The following is a 21,351-nucleotide window of genomic DNA, read 5'->3' as shown; positions in this document are numbered from 1 at the left end:
ATTATTTTCTCTCGCTCAAATGCTCTTTCCAACTTTTTTTGTCTGTAAGGTCTTGGCTTAGACATCATTTCATGGAAGCCTACCTATCCACTTTATCTGATGTGCATCCTTTAACATTCTCTATCTTCCTTTATTTATTTATGTATTTATTAGGACAATCTGAAATTTACTTTCTTGCTTATTCATTTATTTCTGTTATCTATCACCTTCACTAGATGATACACTCCTAAAGTGCAGGGATTTTGTCTCTTTTGTAGATGTTAAATGATTTTTGACAAATTAATGTACAGGTTCAAATGAACAATGCTGAATACTTCTATTCTGCAAGTGACTTCTTTGAGTTAATGAGAAGTTGCTGAGTCAAAATGTGAGACCCTTCAGGAGAAGACCACACAATTTTGTGGATGACATGGTAAACCATTTTATGATCAATACTGTAGATTCATAACAATGCATATGTGTGATATTTCTTATTTTAAGTTGCCACCCACAAACTCTGAAATAGAACTTTGTTTCTCATTCTGTTCAGCTCTTGAGCAGGTAAAAAGTTCTAGGAAAATTTCAAGCTAAGGTAATTAGCATTTCTGAAGATACCATAAGACAAATGATATCTATTATTTCATTATTTTAAAAAAGTTACGACCTGTTAAATTAGGATCTTCAGACTGATTCATTACAGTCTTAACCATTGTTCTCGTACGTTTTTGTACTGGACCCTTGATTTTTATTGGAAAAAGGCCCATAGAAATAATTTTCCTGCATTTCTTTTGTAATACCATCATTTAGCATATTGATTATTATTTTTAGTATGCACAACACTGTATTCTGTGAAAAGATGAATGTCAAAATTACCTAGTATTCACTGTTGTGAAACATGATATATTTTCTTTTTATCAAAACATATAAATGTTCTTTTTAACCTTGCCCACAAAAAAGAGCAGAACTGAATTTAGTACTAATTCATTAATCTAGGTAAAGCATGGTATAATTATTTTCCTTTTATTTTTCATAGCTCAATGCTATTGGTGTAATTTTGATTTTTCTCGTTTAATTGTTTCTCTTGCATTGACATTTTGGTCAATGATGAACTGTACATACAATGGTTGTTCCATATGATTATAATACTGTATGTTTACTGTACCTTTTCTGTGTTTAGGTACACAAGTGTTTACCAATGTGTTAAAGTTGCCTTCACTATTCAGTATAGTAACATCCTGTGCAGGTTTGTAGCCCAGAAGCAATAGGCTATACCACATAGCCTAGGTGTGCAGTAGGCTATACCATCTAGGTTTGTGTAAATGCACTCTACAATGATGGAATGACCTAAGGATGCATTTCTCAGAACATATCTTTGTTGTTAAGTGATGCATGACTGTACACACAAAAGAAGAAATCATAGTAAATGAATATATGCATATATACACAAAATAGAATTGCTATATCAGAACATCACACAACATTGACAGAAATTTATCCATCATCGAAAAATTTTGCCCTAGTCTCTCAAATATTCACCATGATGTTCTAAATCCAAAAAATTTTCATGAGTATAAATTCACATTGGCTCTGCCCATTTTCACAAATAATAATATTGTTCCCTTTCTAGTGATGCTGTAATTTCCATGTCATTATATTAATACATATGAAGCAAAATGTGAAAATAATTAACAAACATAGAAAACTGTGAAAAATGAAAGAAAATACAAACATAGAAAATGTCAATATGTACGGTATACTTTCTTCTTGTAGCTTGATTTTATTGCTGCTTCCTGAAGATGACCCTGGTATCTCTTTGTTATCAAACTACATATTCATAGCCACTTTAGATGCATGACTACATCGAATATAAGGTCGAATTTTAGAAATTGACTCAGCAATCCCATTACTGGGTATATACCCAAAGAAAAATAGATCATTATATCAAAAAGCCACATGGACTTGTATGTTCATTGTCACATTATTCACAATAGCAAAGACATGGAATCAACCTAGGTGGCCATCAATGGTGGATTGCATAAAGAAAATATGACATGTATACACTATGGAATAATATGCAGCCATAAAAAGGAATGAAACCATGTCCTTTGCATGCACCCATGTCCTCCTTCCATGGATGGGGCTGGAAGCCATAACCCTAAGCAAATTAAGGCAGGAATGGGAAACCAAATACTGCATGTTCTCACTTACAAGTAAGAGCTAAACATTGAGCACCTGTGGACATAAACATGGGAACAACAGACACTGCAAACTACTAGTTGGAAAGGGGATAGGTTAAAAAGCTACCTATTAGGTACTATGCCCACTGCCTGAGTGCAATATACCCATGTAAAAAACCTACACATACACTTCCTGTATCTAAAACAAAAGTTGAGAGAAGAAAAAAAAGAAATAATTAAAAACACAAACAATATTTTCAATGCCAGGCTGTACTTTGTGTATATCATGGTGCTCATCAGTATCTCTGCATTTAGACACAATAAAGCCCTATTTCATAGTGAAATATCATATAGTGTTTGCAGATGCTAAGTAACAGGTGTCCAAAAAGCAAATATAATGACACTGGATGAAGTTTCCCAGAGGATAGACATCTAAAGGCCACCCTTCGCACAGATTCACTTATATCTTACTAAGGAATGTGTAATGTTATGTATTGAGTAGTAAAATGTAAGGAAAGCAGTTGCAATGTAAAATATAGCTTAAGCATTTGCATCATTTGAACTGGTTCTGATAAGCAACATCAAGAAATATCATCTTGCTATTGCACAACACTAAGTCAGCTTTTTTAAAAAAAGATTTTACAGAAGAGACTATTCTCTTTCATTAATGTGATACACTAATGACCTTAGGGAAGTCATAATTCTTGAGGGATATCTTAGATTTTCAACCATTTAGACTACATTCTTCTCATGAGAATATTTTTTGTAGCTAGATGTAATCCAGCCCAAAATATTTCTCTCAATAATATCAAATAAGTAATGCAATTCAAATATTGAGAAATAAAAAGGGAAATCAACATTAATACATTTAAAAGGGTAATACTATTATTTAAATACAAAAGAGGAAACTAGATTTACCTTAATGGTTTCTTTGGTGTGAATACCAGATTGAAGATAAATGTTATCCTTTTAGCCATAATATCATAAGATTTTTCAATCATATATAAAGCTACACAGGATTCCAACTTAGACTTCATAGCTTCAGATTCAAATTGAATTTCATACTCAAATTCATGTATTTTACGAATTTCTAGGAAAGTCAAGATGAAAATATATTTCAATTTAATTAAATATGCATAGATTTAATATCAATTACCTGTCAAGACTAACAATGCACAGGTATTTAGAGAAAGGGAGGGAGTATATATTATTTAGCTTAGTGTCTATAAAGTCTAGTGCATTATCAGGCATATAATGATACTCAGTATATTTTTGTTAATAGGTTAATAAATAAATGAATGCATATAAAAATAAACAGAAGACAATTCTCACCACCTCTTAAATCTTTATAATTCAGGTCCATAAAACAAGAAAGCCCACATGGAAATTAATAATCATTAACTGCCTAATGAAGATAATGACATTAGCTCTATATAATAAATGTATTAAAAACCTATAGACTTAAAACTTATGAAGAAGTCATTTAAATTTTGCTTTGAATTAAGTTTAAACAATATTGAAACAGCATTTCAAACTATTAGATCAGGATTTTCAATTTCTAGTATATTTTGATTAACAAAAACTGTTCCTCATGTTTTAGTGTTGGAGTATACAGACAATATGATGAACAAATATTTTCTTAATGAGTAGGTTACCAAAGAAAAGTAGTAGTAGATTTTGGCCACTGCACATGAAAAATATCTTAAATCCAGAAATAGCATGTAGATGAGAAGTACAAACATGTATTAAACTTACTCTCCAGTTATATGTAAGGAGCCCAACTCACAAATCAAGAAGTTTGTTGCATATGGAACTTGGAAGAGAGGTCAGAGAATCATGAATTGACTGGATCTACAGCTGTGCTAATCCAGAATCCAACTCTCTCAGCCCAGTGATGAAAAATCCCCTTAGCCCAGGAGTTCTTAAACAGGGGAAGGGAATAGCAAAGGGAGAAGCCAACTCTGTCATATATCCTTGCACTAGGCCTGCCCTCATGGACCCTGGTTCCAGGCCTGTCCTTGTAGACACAGACACCAGATGTGTCCCCAGTCATGGCCCCAGATCTGCCTACAGACCCAGGCACCAGGCCTACACCAAGATGCATTATAATTAAATTGTCGAAAGTCAAAGGCAGGCTACTCTGGGCCACTCTGCTTATGGGATGTCCCTTCTCTGTCTATGGAGCAGTCAAAAACGGTTGAAGACAAAAATAGAACTTTGAAAACAGCAGGAGAAAACTGACTCATCACATACAAGGAAACTATTATTACACTATCAGTGGATTTCTCAACAGAAACATTGCAGGATAGGAAACAGTGAGATGACACATTCAAAGTGATAAAAGAAAACAAAAGGCCAACCAAGAATACTACACTCGACAAATCTGTCCTTTAAAATAAAGAGATATTGGGAGGCTGAGGCGGGTGGATCACAAGGTCAGGAGATCGAGACCATCCTGGCTAACATAGTGAAACCCCGTCTCTACTCAAAATACAAAAAAAAATTAGCCGGGAGTGGTGGCGGGCGCCTGTAGTCCCAGCTACTCCGGAGGCTGAGGCAGGAGAATGGCGTGAACCTGGGAGGAAGAGTTTGCAGTGAGCCGAGATCGCGCCATTGCACTCCAGCCTGGGTGACAGAGCAAGACTCCGTCTCAAAAAATAAAAATAAAAATAAAGAGATAAAAACCCTCAGATGAACAAAAGCTGAAGGAGTTTGTCACTACTAGACCTGACTTATAAAATGTACTAATAGAGAGTTTTTCAAGCTGAAATGAAAGGGTGTTCAAAAGCAACATAAAAATATATAAAAGTATAAATCTCACCGGCAAAGTAAATATACATACAAATGCAGAATAATGTAATACTGTAATAGTGCTGCACAAATAACTTTTAACCCTAGTAGAAATGTTAAAAGAAAAATATTTAGAAAAACTATAGCCACAAAAAATTAGTTAATGAATATACAATAAAAAATGCCTTTTAATATCCATAATATAAAGTGTGTTTAGGGGGAGTAAAAGTATTTTTGTATGTGATTGAAGTTCTTATCAGCTGAAAATAGACTTTTCTATATTATGATATAAAATAGTTATCATGCTTGCCTTCTCAAAGCACTTCTATTGTCAGTTGCCTCCCCTTCTGTATATATTTTCATGAACTGCTGATGAAGACCTATAAATTTTTACCTCGGGGAAACTTTATAGCTATGGCTAAATTCATGAATAAGGGGCAAATAATTTTGTTTCCACAGCCAACACCTAAACATACATTAAAAACATAATGTTTTTCTTGTCGTTATTTATATTTTCATTTCTTTATTCATTCAGCAAATATTAATTAAAGGTTTTCATTGACATGAGACGTCCAATTCTTGTCCTCATGGAGTTGATGATCAAGAGGAAGAAACTGACAATAACTGCTAATGCAACTAGTTTTTAAATTACTACTGTGATAACTACTACCATGGAGAAGTAGAGGATCCCATGAGAGCACAGGTCCTGGGAACATCACCGCTAAGGATTCCAGAGGAAGAGACCAACACACCAAACTGAAGGATAAGTAAAGGTTAGCTGGATGTAGAGAGGGGGAAACTTCTACTCATCAAAGCAGCCTGCAGGAATTACTCAGACTGCAGGAATTGTTCACGGTGAAAACCAGCTGGGCCCACTTGAGAAAGAACTTATGAGGGCAGAGCAGAGAGGGTGAGAGGAGTTTATCAAACAATGAAGCAGGCAAAGTAGAAAAGAGCAAGACAATGCAGGGTGTGGTGAAGATGTGGGACTTCTAAGAATAACAGGAGACAACTAGACTACTAGTGATTAGCATCCAATTTCAGACTCTATTCAAGATTAATACTAAATAAAAGAACCCAAGCAGTCTGACTTAAGACTTTACAACTCAGTATAGCAGGCTTGTCAAATGGCACAATTGCTGAAGAAGCACCATTAGCACCATTAGCATCATTGTCTGGAAGGTGCAGGACCTAATTTGTGCATAGGAATGTGGTGGCTCTCAGAGCAGAGCCCTAGGGCACTCAAAAAGTTAGGTCAGAAAAGAAAACAACGGAAATCAAGAAGGGGCAATCAGTGTGATAATAAATTAATAAGGTTAGTCATGGAAGCCAAGAGCAGAAAGTACTTCAACTTGATCAACTGGTAAATGCTGATGACATGTGGAACATAAATATGACTGCTGTATTAGACACACTGGATAAGGTTGGCAGCCTTTTCAAGGGTAATCCTATTAGAGTAAGCAGGACAGAAGGCTGAATGAAGTAAGTTGATCAGAATAAACAAAGTGAGGAGAAACAGAGCAAAGAATCAAGGACAGGAGGTCAATATGAGGTCACAGGAGGAACAATCACAGGTTTCTCAGGAGCTGTTTGTGATTACAGGCCAAACCTGACATGGGAGTTTACAAAAAACAGGCAAATACGACACAGGAAGATGACTGGCCTGGGATGAAATGAGACACATATGTCATATAAATCAGAACATCACATACAAAAAAGACAACAGATTAATTAAAGAAAAACAGTCTTGAGCTATAGAACAATTGGGAAATAAAATTAAGGGGCATGACTAAAACTACTTTCCGATAGAAAGCGCCGAGAAAGTCACTGAACTAATCCATAGAGAATTACAAAGAATGCATGGACCAGGAGGTACTTAGGAAGAAGAAATACACTTATAGGAGAAATCTTGCCCACAGAGTAATTTGTAATCTTATAGAAGTGACATTGCAAAACAGTCTAAAAATCCAAGAATAATAATATTTCAATAGGACAATACCAATTGATTTAAATAGTACAGGTGCATAGATTTATCATGTTGAATAAATATTTTTGAAAATCTTGACAACAGAGTATGTGTTTTGCTAATTTTGGCATCTCTGGAGCTGAATGTAGTATCTGGCAGAAAAGATGCTTGCTGGATTGTTGCTGAATGATAAAGATATGAAAGCAATCAATCCCAGTTTACTTAAAGGTATGTGCGATGAGTAAGGATGAAGAGAGCACAGTGGTCCTTGTATTTTCATTTAATGAAGCTTGATAGTTTTATGTGACTCAGAAATTCTATGATGAAGATAATGGGAAGGGAATGCTGGGAATTCTTATCTCCTACTTAACAGGTTTACATAAAGAGGCCTATTCACTCTCAAGAAGGGAAAAAGTATAGGAGAAAAACATCTCAGCCTCAATCTGCCACCTTCATGATGACTTGCCACGGGTGGAAAAGCAACATATCTGATCAGTGAATTTGAGTGAAGGAATGGAACATGAGCAGGTGAGCATATCCTTCTCTTTCTTCCCCAATGTCTTGATTCCAGGATTCACACTTTCTTCTACTCGCTCATGTGTAAGTTGTTTGTTCCTGCAAGGAGTTCACAACTGGCCAGTTTGGCATGAATGTACTCAATTTTGGTGGAAGGTATTAAAAAGCCCAAATTTCTCCATAGTTCCAAGTCATTTTCCAATTCATTTGTATAATTAATAAAGTTAACACTTTGATTTCCATCTGCTTTATTTTTACATCTGCCTCTCAGTTAGTTTCAAACTCAGATGAGAGAAGACAAGTATGTGATTAATTATCACTCTTAAAATCCTATCAGAGTCCATGCCACTCAGTGTAGTGCTTTAATTTCCACTGGAAAGGACTTAGGAGACAACAGAACATACAAGACTGCATGGTCAACATGACTCCTATTCTTAATGTGCTGAGTAAACTGTAACTAAATTGCACAGGAGTGAGAAAGGAGCTAGTCTGCTTCTGCATATACTAAAGACTAAGGTAGCATTCAGACTTTCTGGTAAGATTTGTCCTTTCATAAAGAGAACGGTGTCAAAGGAGGGTCAAGCAGAGAGAATTACAGATTGTGTAGAGGGTCGGCTATACCTTTGGAATAAGGGCAGGGGAAAGGAACCAAGTTATTGCCATATGTCTTTAAGGAGACAATGAGGTCGATTCCTTTTTTTAAATATTTAGGCACTATATAGAAAGAAATATGTTAAATTTGAGAAGAGACTGGTCTATTCTTCTATATAGCAGGACATATATCAGGAGAACAAAAAAGATTCACAAGTTAGCCAAAATATGAATGAGCTTGTTGAGTTTGGTGGTACCGAGCAGGGAAAATAAAAGCTGTTTTAGAGAGAATGACAGGTGGAGGTAAGACTGCAAACCTTCCCTACAGTTATTTTCAATAGTAAATATTGTTCTTCATCATGAAAAATAAGGAAGCAGTAAAATAAGAGCCATATCAAAAGGTATATTTTCAAAGGCTATTTTGAGAGAGATTGCTCTCCTAATATGACTTTCACAGTTCCCAAAATGATGTCGGTAGCTTCTTTCAAGATCCTGATAATCTAGGAGTTAAGTGGATTTTTTAGGTAATAAGTATAATCAATGTATATGATCAGAATTGCAATTTCTTTAGTTTACAACCTGACAAGAGTACAACTTAAGCAATTTAAAGTAGCAAGAACATGTTAAAATGGTTTATATGTATAAGCATTTATTTACCTTCCTTTACAGTTAGTGTAACATGAGTTCTGCCCTCTTAATGTTTTTTAAATGCATTTTAAGTGCACCACACAATATTGTTAACTCTAAGCACTATGTTTTACAACAGATCCTTAGAACTTATGCATTAAGGACAATGGAAATTTATACCCAATGTTCAACTCCCCATTTCTTCTCCCTTCCAGATCCTAGCAACTATTATTCCACATTATTCTGCTTCTATGAGATTGAGTATTTCAAATTTATCATATTAAGTGGTATCATGTAGTTTTGTCTTTCTGTGACTGGCTTATTTCACTTAGGTCCATCCATGATATTGCATATTATAGAATTTCCTGCTTTTTAAGGCTGAATATTATTTCAAGATAGTATATGCTACATTTTCTTTATCCATTCATCTGTGGACGTAAATTTAGGTTGTTTCTATATCTTGGCTATTGTTAATAATTTTACAATGAACATTGGAATACAGACCTCTCTTGGAACTCCTGATTTCAATCTTTTTGAATAAATGCCCAGAAGAGGGATTGCTAGATAATAGATGATAATTCTCTTTTTAATTTTTTGAGAAGCTCTCATACTGTTAGACTGTTTTCCATAGCAGATGAACCATTTTGCATTTCTACCAACAATGTTCAAGGGTTCAAATTTCTCCACATCTTTACCAACACTTTTTTTTTTTTTTGATGTTAGCCATGGTGATAGCTGTGAGGTGATATCTGATTGTGGTTTTCATTTGTATTTCCCTAATTAGTGATATTGAACTTTTTTTCATATAGTTTTCACCATTCATATGTCTTTTCTAGAGAAATGTCTATTCAAGTATTTTGCTTATTTAAAAAATCAGATTATTAGTTTTTTTTTTGATTGAGTTGTAGGAGCTCCTTAAGATTAACCACTTATCAGATATATGGGTTGCACATGTTTTCTACCATTCCACATGTTGTCTTTTTACCCTGTTAATTGTTTCCTTTGTTGTGAGGAAGCTTTTGAGTTTAATGTAGTCCTACTTATTTTATTTTTGTCTGTGCTTTTGGTGTTATATCCATGAAATCATTGCCAAGACCAATGTGTCATGAGAAGACCCTTTGTCAAGCACAGGGTCTTTGGCAAGAGGGTGTCCTAAATCTCCCTAAAGGCTTTGGTAAGTCTGGTTCCTCCTGAAGTGCAAGAAATTTTCAATTAGTTTCTGTTGCCTTACGAAGGGAATTATTGCTGAATTGGTGTGTTTGTGGGTGTTTGGAGGGTTCAGAACTCTCTACTTTCCCTTGTTGCTTATATCACTCAGTTTCATATATTTATCTCAAGTAAAACACCACATATTTGAAGAATTAGATAACCTATTTTAAATTATTTTGATTTTTTTAAATTGAGATAGTAAATCTTTTATTTATTTATTTTTTTTTTTGAGACAGAGTCTCTCACTGTAGCCCAGGCTGGAGTGCAGTGGCACGATCTTGGCTCACTGCAACCTCCACCTCCCAGGTTCAAGTGATTCTCCTGCCTCAGCCTCCCAAGTAGCTGAGATTACAGGTGTCTGCCACCACACCTGGCTAATTTTTTATATTGTTAGTAGAGACTGGGTTTCTGTATGTTGGTAAGGCTGGTCTCAAACTCCTGACCTCATGATCCTCCCGCCTTGGCCTCCCAAAGTGCTGGGATTACAGGCGTGAGCCACCGCACCCGGCCCAAGATAGTAAATTCTTATATACAAATCTGGAATATACAGTAAATACATGAAGCATTATTATTATTATACAAACTTTATTTGGATATTATATCTAATTTATGTTCATTTTCTATTTCTTTAAATTAGAAAATAATTTACTCAAGGTTTTGTTTCTAAATTTAAAGCTGCATTTTATGGCATTATCATAATCCTTAAATCAGAAAGAAAGAGTAAAAGACAAAAGCAAAGTTGAGGGGAAGTGGAAATTATAGTTACTACAGTTTTTTCTCTTCTCACTATTGATGGAATCACAATCTACATCTTATAAATCTAGTGATAACTGTAACTGTTCTTATTTTTAGGCTACGTGAAAATAACACACATAACAACTGAACACTCCTTAAGCACTACGTGAATAAGTAGTGAAATGAAAAGTAAATGGACATGGATCTTAATGTAACTGCACAATCAGCAACCTGCAATTCATGGAAACTAAGTGTTTTTTTTTTTTTTCCATTTTATTTTTTCTATAACCGTAGTTCTCTTACCATTGGGATCCTCACAAAAATTATGTGAATTTCTTTTTGGAATCACTAAAACTTCTGTCAGATCTGGAGTAAGACTATATCCGAAAAAACCAGCATTCAGTATGATTTCCACTTTCTCTTCTGCCCGCTTCCTGGACTGACATTGTATGACAACTACAGGAGAGAAATATTTCCAGTTAACTTGACTTGTAGGTGATATGATCATTCTTGAGATAGAAGAAAATGAACTATGTCATAAAAATAAAACTTCCTTTGATATACTTTGACTTGTCATTGTATCTGGCCACATACACACATACACACACACATTCATGCAATATCTACATCAGTTAACATTTGGGAAGAAAATATGAATATTAAAGACTGTAAAAATAGCACAGGAAAATAAATCTGTAAGATATATACTAGATTATAAAACATTATATCGGGATATAGAAATTTGATTTGGGAACTGATGTAGTTAGATCCATAACTCAAGGGGCAATTGTAAATGCATGAATTTTTCCCCTTTTGAAATACATGTTCATTGTGATAATACTAAACTTTACTTTTATAACAATACTATAGAAAATGCCTTCAAATAATTAAAAAAAAGTTCTTTAACACTTATTTTGCAATATTTTAAAAATATTTCCTATTAGATTCATTACGTTTTTACATGTACCATGAAATTCATATTCAAATTAAATATTTAAAATTATTTTTGATTTAAGTTTATAAAAGTCACCTTTAAAACACATAAAAGTAAAATTGTAATGATTTAAAATTCAAGTTAAATGTTATTACATATTAATTTAATGTACAGAATTAAATATGTATATATAAATATATTTCATATGTATTAAATTCCAATATTTTATCATATCCAGCGATGAAAAACTTTGTCAGCAATGTTGTGAGAACTCAAAATGGTCTGTTTATGTACAACTACCAATTATATAAAAAAGGAATATCAATGTATTATTTTGACATTAGCTCTATAACCATGTGTACTGGAGTCCACATAAGTAAGAATATTATTTCTCCCAAACATATAAAATGCTATACTACTGTCAAGTCAAATACACATTGAATACAGGGGAAAAAGGAGAATCATAATATAAAAAAGCTTGTGAAATGTATTATGCCATGATTCTGTGGCATCAATAATAATATATTCACACGAACTACAAAATTAGATGATGTCCTCAGATGTATGTGTGTTCACAATACATATATTTGTAGTTTAAAATACTATAATAAATGTAAATTTTATTCTAAAATTTAAAAATTTATATTGAACATTCTGGATTTAGAATGAGTATGTGAAATGTACAATAAGAATACAATGATATATATAAATTAAAAGGTTTAAAATGGCTAGGAAAAACTGTACAAGCTTTTCTGGTTATAACTATCTTCAGTATCAAGGCATTAAATCAGAAATTAATGTTATCAAAGTTACAATTAGTATCATGTCACTAGTTGTGTCCTAGAGGTCCTTAGGAAATTAGTGCTCTGGCAATGTATGGATCACTCAATCACAATGAATTCTCATTTCATTGTCTTTACAGTGTGACAGGTAGTAGAGCGTTTTTCCAATTATCTGGCCCAATAGACAGTAGTAGATAAGAATGCACAAAGAGAAAATGTGGCTTAAAGAACAAAACAGTATCTTGGGTTTGAGAATAACTTGAGTGACAGATACATAAAAAAGAAAAGAATTAATAAACTTTGCTAATGATATAGGTGAGCAGGGAAAGCAGTAGGTTATATTCGATGTTACTAAGAACAAAAAATGGACTACATAGAAAGTAAATGATATGTATTTATAAAATTATACCCACTTGCCTTTGGAGGGCATGTGCAGATAAAAATAATCACCAGCATAGATTTTAGATTTTGGGGAAAATGATTTAATAACTAATACACACTCTATTTCAGAACACTAATGTTACGATAGGTTGTGCTAATCTAACACAAGCTATTTACAGAACTCACATTTAATTTAAAAATCAAGTAATTACCAAGAAAAATGACTCAAAGAAAAATGCTCTAGACCATGTTTAACTGTCTTTGAAGAAAAATTTGCAAGAAATCTATGTTTTTGTGTCCTCATAAGCATGGTTTTTGACTAAAAATTTGGCTTTAAACCTTTAATCTGGATAAAATGAATCTGTCTGCAGTAGACATGAGCAACAGTATTATTAGCATTCCAACAGAGTACTGTCTAGGGCTTATTATACCACTTTGATCAGATGACTGTGTATTATAAATTTTAAGCAGTTCAGCTCTATCGGAAGTATACAATCAACTATCTTCTGGAAGGAAATAAAAGAAATTTTATGACAAGTTCGTGAAATATTCTGAAGATAATTTAGAATGTTTAAAATATTTATCTATGTGTTGATTTTTTAAAGTCAAGAATAAAAATGCTTCAAGTAAAATAAATGACATTTGTGGTCAAAGGTATTACTGTATTTGTGGATTTTTACTCCAGTTCAAATTAAACTACATAAGGAAACATGTAGTCTTGATCTTCCTTTACAACCAGTGTATCTGGGGAAAAGCTTTACTTACTTACAAGCAAAACTTACTAGTGTCTCTTCTTTCTAAGTGTGGTGATATAATTACATCAGTGGAAGTCTAACTCTTTTTCATTTACAAAGACTGGTATCGGAGGGAGAAAGAAAAAGCAAAATTTCAAGACTTATTTTAACTCAGCTGTGTTGCTAAAGGGGGAGATTCGAAATAAATATTCCTTTGCTTTGCAGAGCAATTCAGTGCATCTTAGTGATGCAGAATGCCATCTAGAGCAGGGTAAGAGGTCTGGATACTAAAATATCACTGGTTATATAAGAGAAATTTTGTTTCTTAGGCTGATCCTGGGAAGGCAATGGGAAAATCAAGGAATGTAAAAGAAGTGAGAAGAGTATTGAGGAAAGAGAACACACAGAAACTTTAGAGAAGTCTAGGGTATGTCGAGGCAAAAAAAAAATTAATAATAATAATAAAAAAGGTCAATGAGAAAAAGAAAGGCATTTAAGGGCAGAGATTTTATATTGTATTTATTGTGGCAAAGTAAACCTTCCTGAAAACTTCAGTACATTCTGACTGGTTTGGGGGAACACCATAAAGTTTTATGCTTGAGACAATAATAAAGGGATCCGCATCTCCACAGGATAGTTCTTAGATGAGATCGAGAGCTACACAGAAGCCGAAATAGGATGACTAAAAGTGACCTGAGAGCAAGTATACCTGAGAATCTTACAAATCTAGTGCAGAGCTCTGTGGAATAAATGAGTCTGAAGTTAATTTGATTTTAATTTTAGCTGATATCTGCATTTCACCAACAGGAAGGCAACAAAAAATAGTGTGGTTTTGTGGAAAACTCATTGTACACATTGGGAGAGCATGCTTATGTCATAGACTTCCCATCAGTAGGACTGTTCACATTACTACCTACTTTCTCTGGACTTCAAACAAAAAAAGAAATGGGAATAGAGAATATCTAAGGTCTCTAAGAATTCTGGTATTCTCTGACTCTAATGTATACCTACCTGGAGGAGATTTAGGAGGTGGTGCTTGTGGGAGTCCAACAATAGGGTATATCCAGTGTATTGCTTGGATTTCTTCGCTGTCGATTCTCATAATACTAATTAGAAATTAAAATATTAAGAGGGAACAAAAGAAGAAACTCCATATTAACAAAAAGCTTATTATGTATTAACTTTATGGTATTTTAGTAAAGCTTGTAAATTCAGACTTTGGTAGAGAGAAACTGATGAAAGAAAGAACATTTTCTGCAAATACTGATTTTATAAACATTTCAAAGCAAACCCTGGAAAATCATCACAAAGCAAACTGTAATGAAACCATCATGAAATATAAGTTAAAATTGAAGAGCTTTTTTCCTTACTTTAATGAAAGGTACTACAACCCTCTTGGGATCTATTCTATATCGGATGGGCAAAGCACAAAACAAAAACTGCCATGAAGTACAGTACTTCAGAATTTTGTGAGGCATTTACTTTCGGAAGATACTACTTAAAAGAAAGGGGGCATTTGTCCAAATATTTTAGGTGCATCATACACCATTAGGAGCACAGCAATATTAGAAAATGTTTATAGGCCAGGTATGGTGGCTAATGCCTGTAATCCTAGCACTTTGGAAGGTTGAGGCAGGCGGATCACTTGAGGTCAGGAGTTCAAGACCAGCCTGGCAAATATGGTGAAAACCCATCTCTACTAAAAATACAAAAATTAGCTGGGCACGGTGGCACACACCTGCAATCTTGGTTCCTTTGGAGGCTGAGGCAGAAGAATTGCTTGAACCTGGGAGGCGAACGTCAAGATCATGCCACTGCACTCCAGCCTGAGCAATAGAGTGCGACTCCATCTCAAAAAATTAATTTATTGGAACCAACCCAAATGTCCAACAATGATAGACTGGATTAAGAAAATGTGGCACATATACATCATGGAATACTATGCAGCCATAAAAAATGATGAGTTCATGTCCTTTGTAGGGACATGGATGAAACTGGAAACCATAATTCTCAGTAAACTATCACAAGGACAAAAAACCAAACACCGCATGTTCTCACTCATAGGTGGGAATTGAACAATGAGAACACATGGACACAGGAAGGGGAACATCACACTCTGGGGACTGTTGTGGGGTGGGGGGAGGGGGGAGGGACAGCATTAGGAGATATACCTAATGCTAAATGACGAGTTAATGGGTGCAGCACACCAACATGACACATGGATACATATGTAACAAACCTGCACATTGTGCACCTGTACCCTAAAACTTAAAGTATAATAATAATAAAAAAAATTTATGATCATTTTTGAAGTTGGGATTTTTTTCATTAAAATGAAAAGCAAGACACTGCAGGCAAGACAGGTTGAGCATGGGGCTTATGCAAAAGAATAAGATCTCATCCTTAGAAGGCCTTCAAACTTGCTTGATACATTCCTGTAACTGTTTTGAAATTCCTAATAGTTTTTGAACAAAATATTAAGTTTGCTCATTCTCATTTTTCACTGAGACTTACAATTTATGTAGCCAATCCTGACTATAAGAGTGGTGAAAATGCATGGTAGAATGGATAGTAATGGGCCCACAGTAAAGAACTGGCAAAAAATGAAGGAAAGAAATACGCACATGCACAAGTTTTAACTAAGATTTCCAGATTATTATTTAATTAAACTATAAGAGCAGAGAACACATTTAGATTTTGCACCATTATTGAATTTTGCTTAACTTCCAGCTAAGCAAGAAAGATACAAGTAACTTGCATTCTGGCAATGGCAGAATACCTCTAGCCATGGCAGTTTCATAGGATGGATGTCATACCCACCTGGCACAGTGTGAATTCCAGTATCATGAATTCACTTCACTCAGACAAGCTGTTTTAGGTTGTCCTCTGTATACTGATTATTTATTATGTTAGCAGTCACTATTTTCCATGTCAGAAAGGAGTCCCTTTGCATGTCTCTGACTTTGATTCACTGACAATGATACTTAAGATTAAACTTGTTCATCACTCTGAGCTTCAAATCAACCATTAGATATATATGTATATATTATTTTCTATACATTATATATATCCATATAACAAATATATTTTCCTCCTCTGAACATATGAATTTCAACAGTTCAGAGAATATAAAATCATGAGGTTGACTTTATATATGTATAACATGTAAAAGAAACCTAGCATGTCAGTGGCTGTCAAAATAAAATTATTTTCCTTCAACGTCTTTATTTAAATGTTATCTTTTAAATTCTATATCAAACTCATCAAAATTGTCAATAGGCCAATATTTTCCATTTGCTTTCTTCATCTCAATAATAACCATTGTTTTGTGTAATTTCATAATTTGAGGTATAAATAACAATGAGATATCTATATTTCCTTTAGGAGGCAGTGCAATTCCTGTAAAACACACAAAAAATAATTTTTAATATGGTAAATATTAACAGACTGTAATTTTAACAGCAGAAAGTAATCACCTAATTTGATTACTGATTATCAATTTTTAAAAACTGCTTCTGAACAAAAAACACATTATGCAAAATCATAACTTCACTATTTTACCTTAGATGTCATCAACCTTGTTTTTTAATTATTATCATACTTTACGTTCTGGGTTACATGTGCAGAACGTGCAGTTTTGTTACATAGGTATACACGTGCCATGGTGGTTTGCTGCATCCATCAACCCATAACTTATATTAGGTATTTCTCCTAATGTTATCCCTCCCCTAGCCCCCCACCCCACAACAGGCCATGGTGTGTGATGTTCCCTGCCCTGTGTCCATGTGTTCTCATTGTTCAACTCCCACTTATGAGTGAGAACATGCAGTGTTTGGTTTCCTGATCTTGTGATAGTTTGCTGAGAATGATGGCTTCCAGCTTCATCCATGTCCCTGCAAAGGACATGAGTTCATCCTTTTTTATAGCTGCATAGTATTCCATGGTGTATATGTGTCACATTTTCTTAATCCAGTCTATCATTGATGGACATTTGGGTTGGTTCCAAGTCTTTGCTTTGTGAACAGTGCCCCAATAAACATACGTGTGCATGTGTCTTTATCATAGAAGGATTTATATTCCTTTGGGTATATGCCCAGTAATGGGATTGCTGGGTCAAATGGTATTTCTAGTTCTAGATCCTTGAGGAATCGCCGCACTGTCTTCCACAATGGTTGAGCTAATTTACACTCCCAACAGTGTAAAAGCGTTTCTATTTTTCCACAACGTCTCCAGCATCTGTTGTTTCCTGACTTTTTAATGATCGCCATTCTAACTGGTGTAAGATGGTATCTCATTGTGGTTTTGATTTGCATTTCTCTAATGACCAGTGATGATGAGCATTTTTTCATATGTCTGTTGGCTGCATAAATGTCTTCTTTTGAGAAGTGTCTGTTCATATCCTTTGCCCACTTTTTGATGAGGTTGTTTGTTTTTTTCTTATAAATTTGAGTTCTTTGTAGATTCTGGATATTAGCCCTTTGTCAGATGGATAGATTGCAAACATTTTCTCCCATTCTGCAGGTTGCCTGTTCACTCTGATGATAGTTTCTTTTGCTGCACAGAAGCTCTTTAGGTTAATTACAACCCACTTGTCAATTTTGGCTTTTGTTGCCATTGCTTTTGGTGTTTTAGGCATGAAGTCTTTGCCCATGCCTGTGTCCTGAATGGTTTTGCCCAGGGTTTCTTCTAGGATTTTTATGGTCCTAGGTCTTACGTCTAAGTCTTTTTAAAAGATACATTTTCCTGAAGTAAGAAGTTTCTCCTGAAGATGCCAGAAGAACTGAGGAAATGTTGAAAGTGATGCCTGAGGTTTCCCAGAGTGATAAAAGAGCCACAAAACCCATGAGTCTTTTCATATCTTACCACATTTTGCAGAGGATAAAGTACAGCAATTTTTGAGCCTTTATTTTCTCATATATGTTTCTCTAGACTATAACAGGTGCAAGTCTCTGCTTAGAGCCCCCAAATTGCTGCCTCTAAAAGCTGTTAATTTATTTAGTTGATCCATGAGGAAAGCCAAAGCTTATCTGTGAAAGAAAGGGGCATCTGCTCCTAGTTGTGAAAACCAGAAGACAGAAACACTGACAACATTTTCTTGTGGTCCAATGGATTAGAATTTTTCAACATTTACTATGCATAAGAGTCACCTGAGAGACTTGATAGACATGGAACCTGCAGAGCCTCATTCCAATAGATTCTGATTTATTTAGGCTGAGCTAAGGCCCAGGAAGCTGCATGATTAAGTAGCACCTTATAGGATCCAAAGGCAGGTGGTCATGAGAACTTACTTAAAAAAAAAAAAAACAACAACACACAGAAACAAACAAACAAAAAAAACAAGTTACCTCTTGGACAAGTTTCCAGAGGTTTGAAGAATGTTAAGCCTCAGGGCATTTGTAACAGTGAGGGTTTCCAAGCCTATGAATATCTACATTTAAAGTAACACTGCTTTATAAGATAATAGAGGATTATTGACTACACTCATTTTTTATTCTGTTGTAAGAATGATGATAATCAAAGTCATTTTTTCTCAAATAAAATTATTTTATTAAACTATTTAAAACATCACAAATGGAAATTAAAAATGGCCCCTTTGCAAAACTTTCCAACTCAAAATTCTTGTAAATTTTCAAATTTTAAATGTTATTCCTTGAGGAAATTAAAACATTCTAAGGCCTAGTAACATTGTTAATAATAATCAATAATTAATATAATTAATAGTTAATATTTGTTGAGTATTGACTATATTCAGGCTCCGTGCTAAGTATTTTTATACAACAATTTATTTCATTCTCAGAAAACCAGCATAAATTAAATGTTTTTATGTTTCTCATTTTAGAAATGAAAAAACTGACACAATTTAGTTAAATAACTTGCCCAAAGTCCCCTTGAAAGATTGTGTTGTTTACTAAGATATCTAAACCAAGGGTCCCCAACCCCCAGGCGGTGGACCAGTAAGAGTCTGTGACCTGTTAGGAACTGGGTCGCACAGCAGGAGGTGAGCAGCAGGTGGGTGAGCATTACCACCTGAGCTCTGCCTCCTGTTAGATCAGTGGCTACATTAGATTCTCATAGGACAGTAAGCCCTGTTGTGAACTGCACATGTGAGGGATCTAGGTTGCAGGCTGCTTATGAGAATCTAACTAATACCTGATGATCTGAGGCGGAACAGTCTCATCCCAAAAATCTCCCCCGACCCTGTACCGCATCTCTGGAAAAACTGCCTCTCATGAAACCGATCCCTGGTGCCAAAGAGATTGGGGACTGCTGATCTAAACAAAGTCAATTCTCTTCAACTTTGTTTTTATGAGCTCTATATTTTCATGAATCGTTGTCTGAAATAGATAAAGTTAATTAATATAAACACACTTCCTAAAAAAAAGTTATACATTATGAAGGTCATTACATTTTGTATACACAGAGATATTTGCAAGAACTTGTAAAATATATTTGAACCCAACCTACTCTTTTGTTTTTGACTAATATTTTTATTGTGGTTCTCAATTATTCTTAGTACAATAACATAGATTTTCTATTGTGAATTTAAGTTTATAAACCTCCCTTCAAGGTAATGAAAGAGTAAGCTAGATGACTATATATTTCACAGGTCATAAGTGCAAATGTTATTAAGAGTATAGTTTATGGAGATTTCATTATGTTTAATTTCAGGGAAACTATGGATTAATTCATTTTAAAATATGTTCGGATAAAAACAGCAAAGGCTAACTGAAATAAACCATGCACGCATCCCCAAGGAGATAAAGTTTAGAAATTATAACTTAGCCTTACAAAGATTACATTATTACTAAAAAAAAAATATTACCAGTAAAATTAAACCTAGGCTTTTAGATAGTGAAGATAGTGTAAGAAGTCAAGACAGATAAAAAGAGTAGCTCATTACTTATACCATGATTTCTTTTAATGTTTAAATTGAAAGTATAGAAAGATGATGTTATGACAAACATGCCCATTTTAAAAATCTAGTACCCCATTTGTGGTTGTAACTTTTTTACCAAGCCTACAAGTAGAGCTGAAGTTCATTACTGAATTCACCACAGGTTGCTTTAGCTATTATTATACCCTTGGATGGATAAGAACCACTCTGTAATGCTGTTAACTTCCAAGAAATTACTGAAAATTAACATTGAAAAGAACTTTGAGAATGTATCAAGTTCATTTTTCATCTCACGAATTAGTTTTATTTTCTATGGTTTTCCCATTGCCCTTCACAATACTTTGACTATGGACAGGAAAGCTGTTCTTCCTTCTAATTAAAAATCTATCATTGATGGGCATTTGGGTTGGTTCCGAGTCTTTGCTATTGTAAATAGTGCTGCAATAAACATACGTGTGCATGTGTCTTTAGAGTAGAATTGATTTATAATCATTTGGGTATATACCCAGTAATGGGATTGCTAGGTCAAATGGTATTTCTGGTTCTAGATCCTTGAGGAATCACCACTGCCTTCCACAATGGTTGAACTAATTTACATTCCCACCAACAGTATAAAAGTGTTCCTATTTCTCCACATCCTCACCAGCATCTGTTGTTTCCTGACTTTTTAATGATCGTCGTTCTAACTGGCATCAGATGGTATCTCATTGTGGTTTTAATTTGCATTTCTCTAATGACCAGTGATGATGAGCTTTTTTTCATGTTTGTTGGCTGCATAAATGTCTTCTTTTGAGAAGTGTCTGTTCATATCCTTCACCCACTTTTTGATAGAGTTGTTTTTTTCTTGTAAACTTATTCAAGTTCCTTGTAGATTCTGGATATTAGACCTTTGTTGGATGGAATACTGACCATGGAATACTGTGCAGCCATAAAAATGAGTTCATGTCTTTTGCAGGGATGTGGATGAAGCTGGAAACCATTATTCTAAGTAAACTAACACAGGAACAGAAAGCCAAACACTGCAACTTCTCCCTC

The 21,351-nt window shown here is 34.4% G+C and overlaps 1 protein-coding gene across 1 annotated transcript in view; it reads right to left on the bottom strand.

Moving 5' to 3' along the window:
• The window catches only part of CFAP47 (cilia and flagella associated protein 47), a 455,521-nt gene that overhangs the window by 23,904 nt on the left and 410,266 nt on the right, over positions 1 to 21,351 (bottom strand). The window contains 4 exon segments of the mRNA XM_063634578.1: positions 3,075 to 3,246; positions 10,894 to 11,046; positions 14,433 to 14,529; positions 16,663 to 16,820. Of these exon segments, the coding sequence (XP_063490648.1) occupies positions 3,075 to 3,246; positions 10,894 to 11,046; positions 14,433 to 14,529; positions 16,663 to 16,820 (580 nt within the window).

The sequence above is a fragment of the Symphalangus syndactylus genome, chromosome X (genome assembly GCF_028878055.3).
Source record: "Symphalangus syndactylus isolate Jambi chromosome X, NHGRI_mSymSyn1-v2.1_pri, whole genome shotgun sequence".
Classification (NCBI taxonomy): Eukaryota; Metazoa; Chordata; class Mammalia; order Primates; family Hylobatidae; genus Symphalangus; species Symphalangus syndactylus.
The sequence above is the reverse complement of the archived record's forward strand: the minus strand, read 5'-3'. Positions and strand labels throughout refer to the sequence as shown.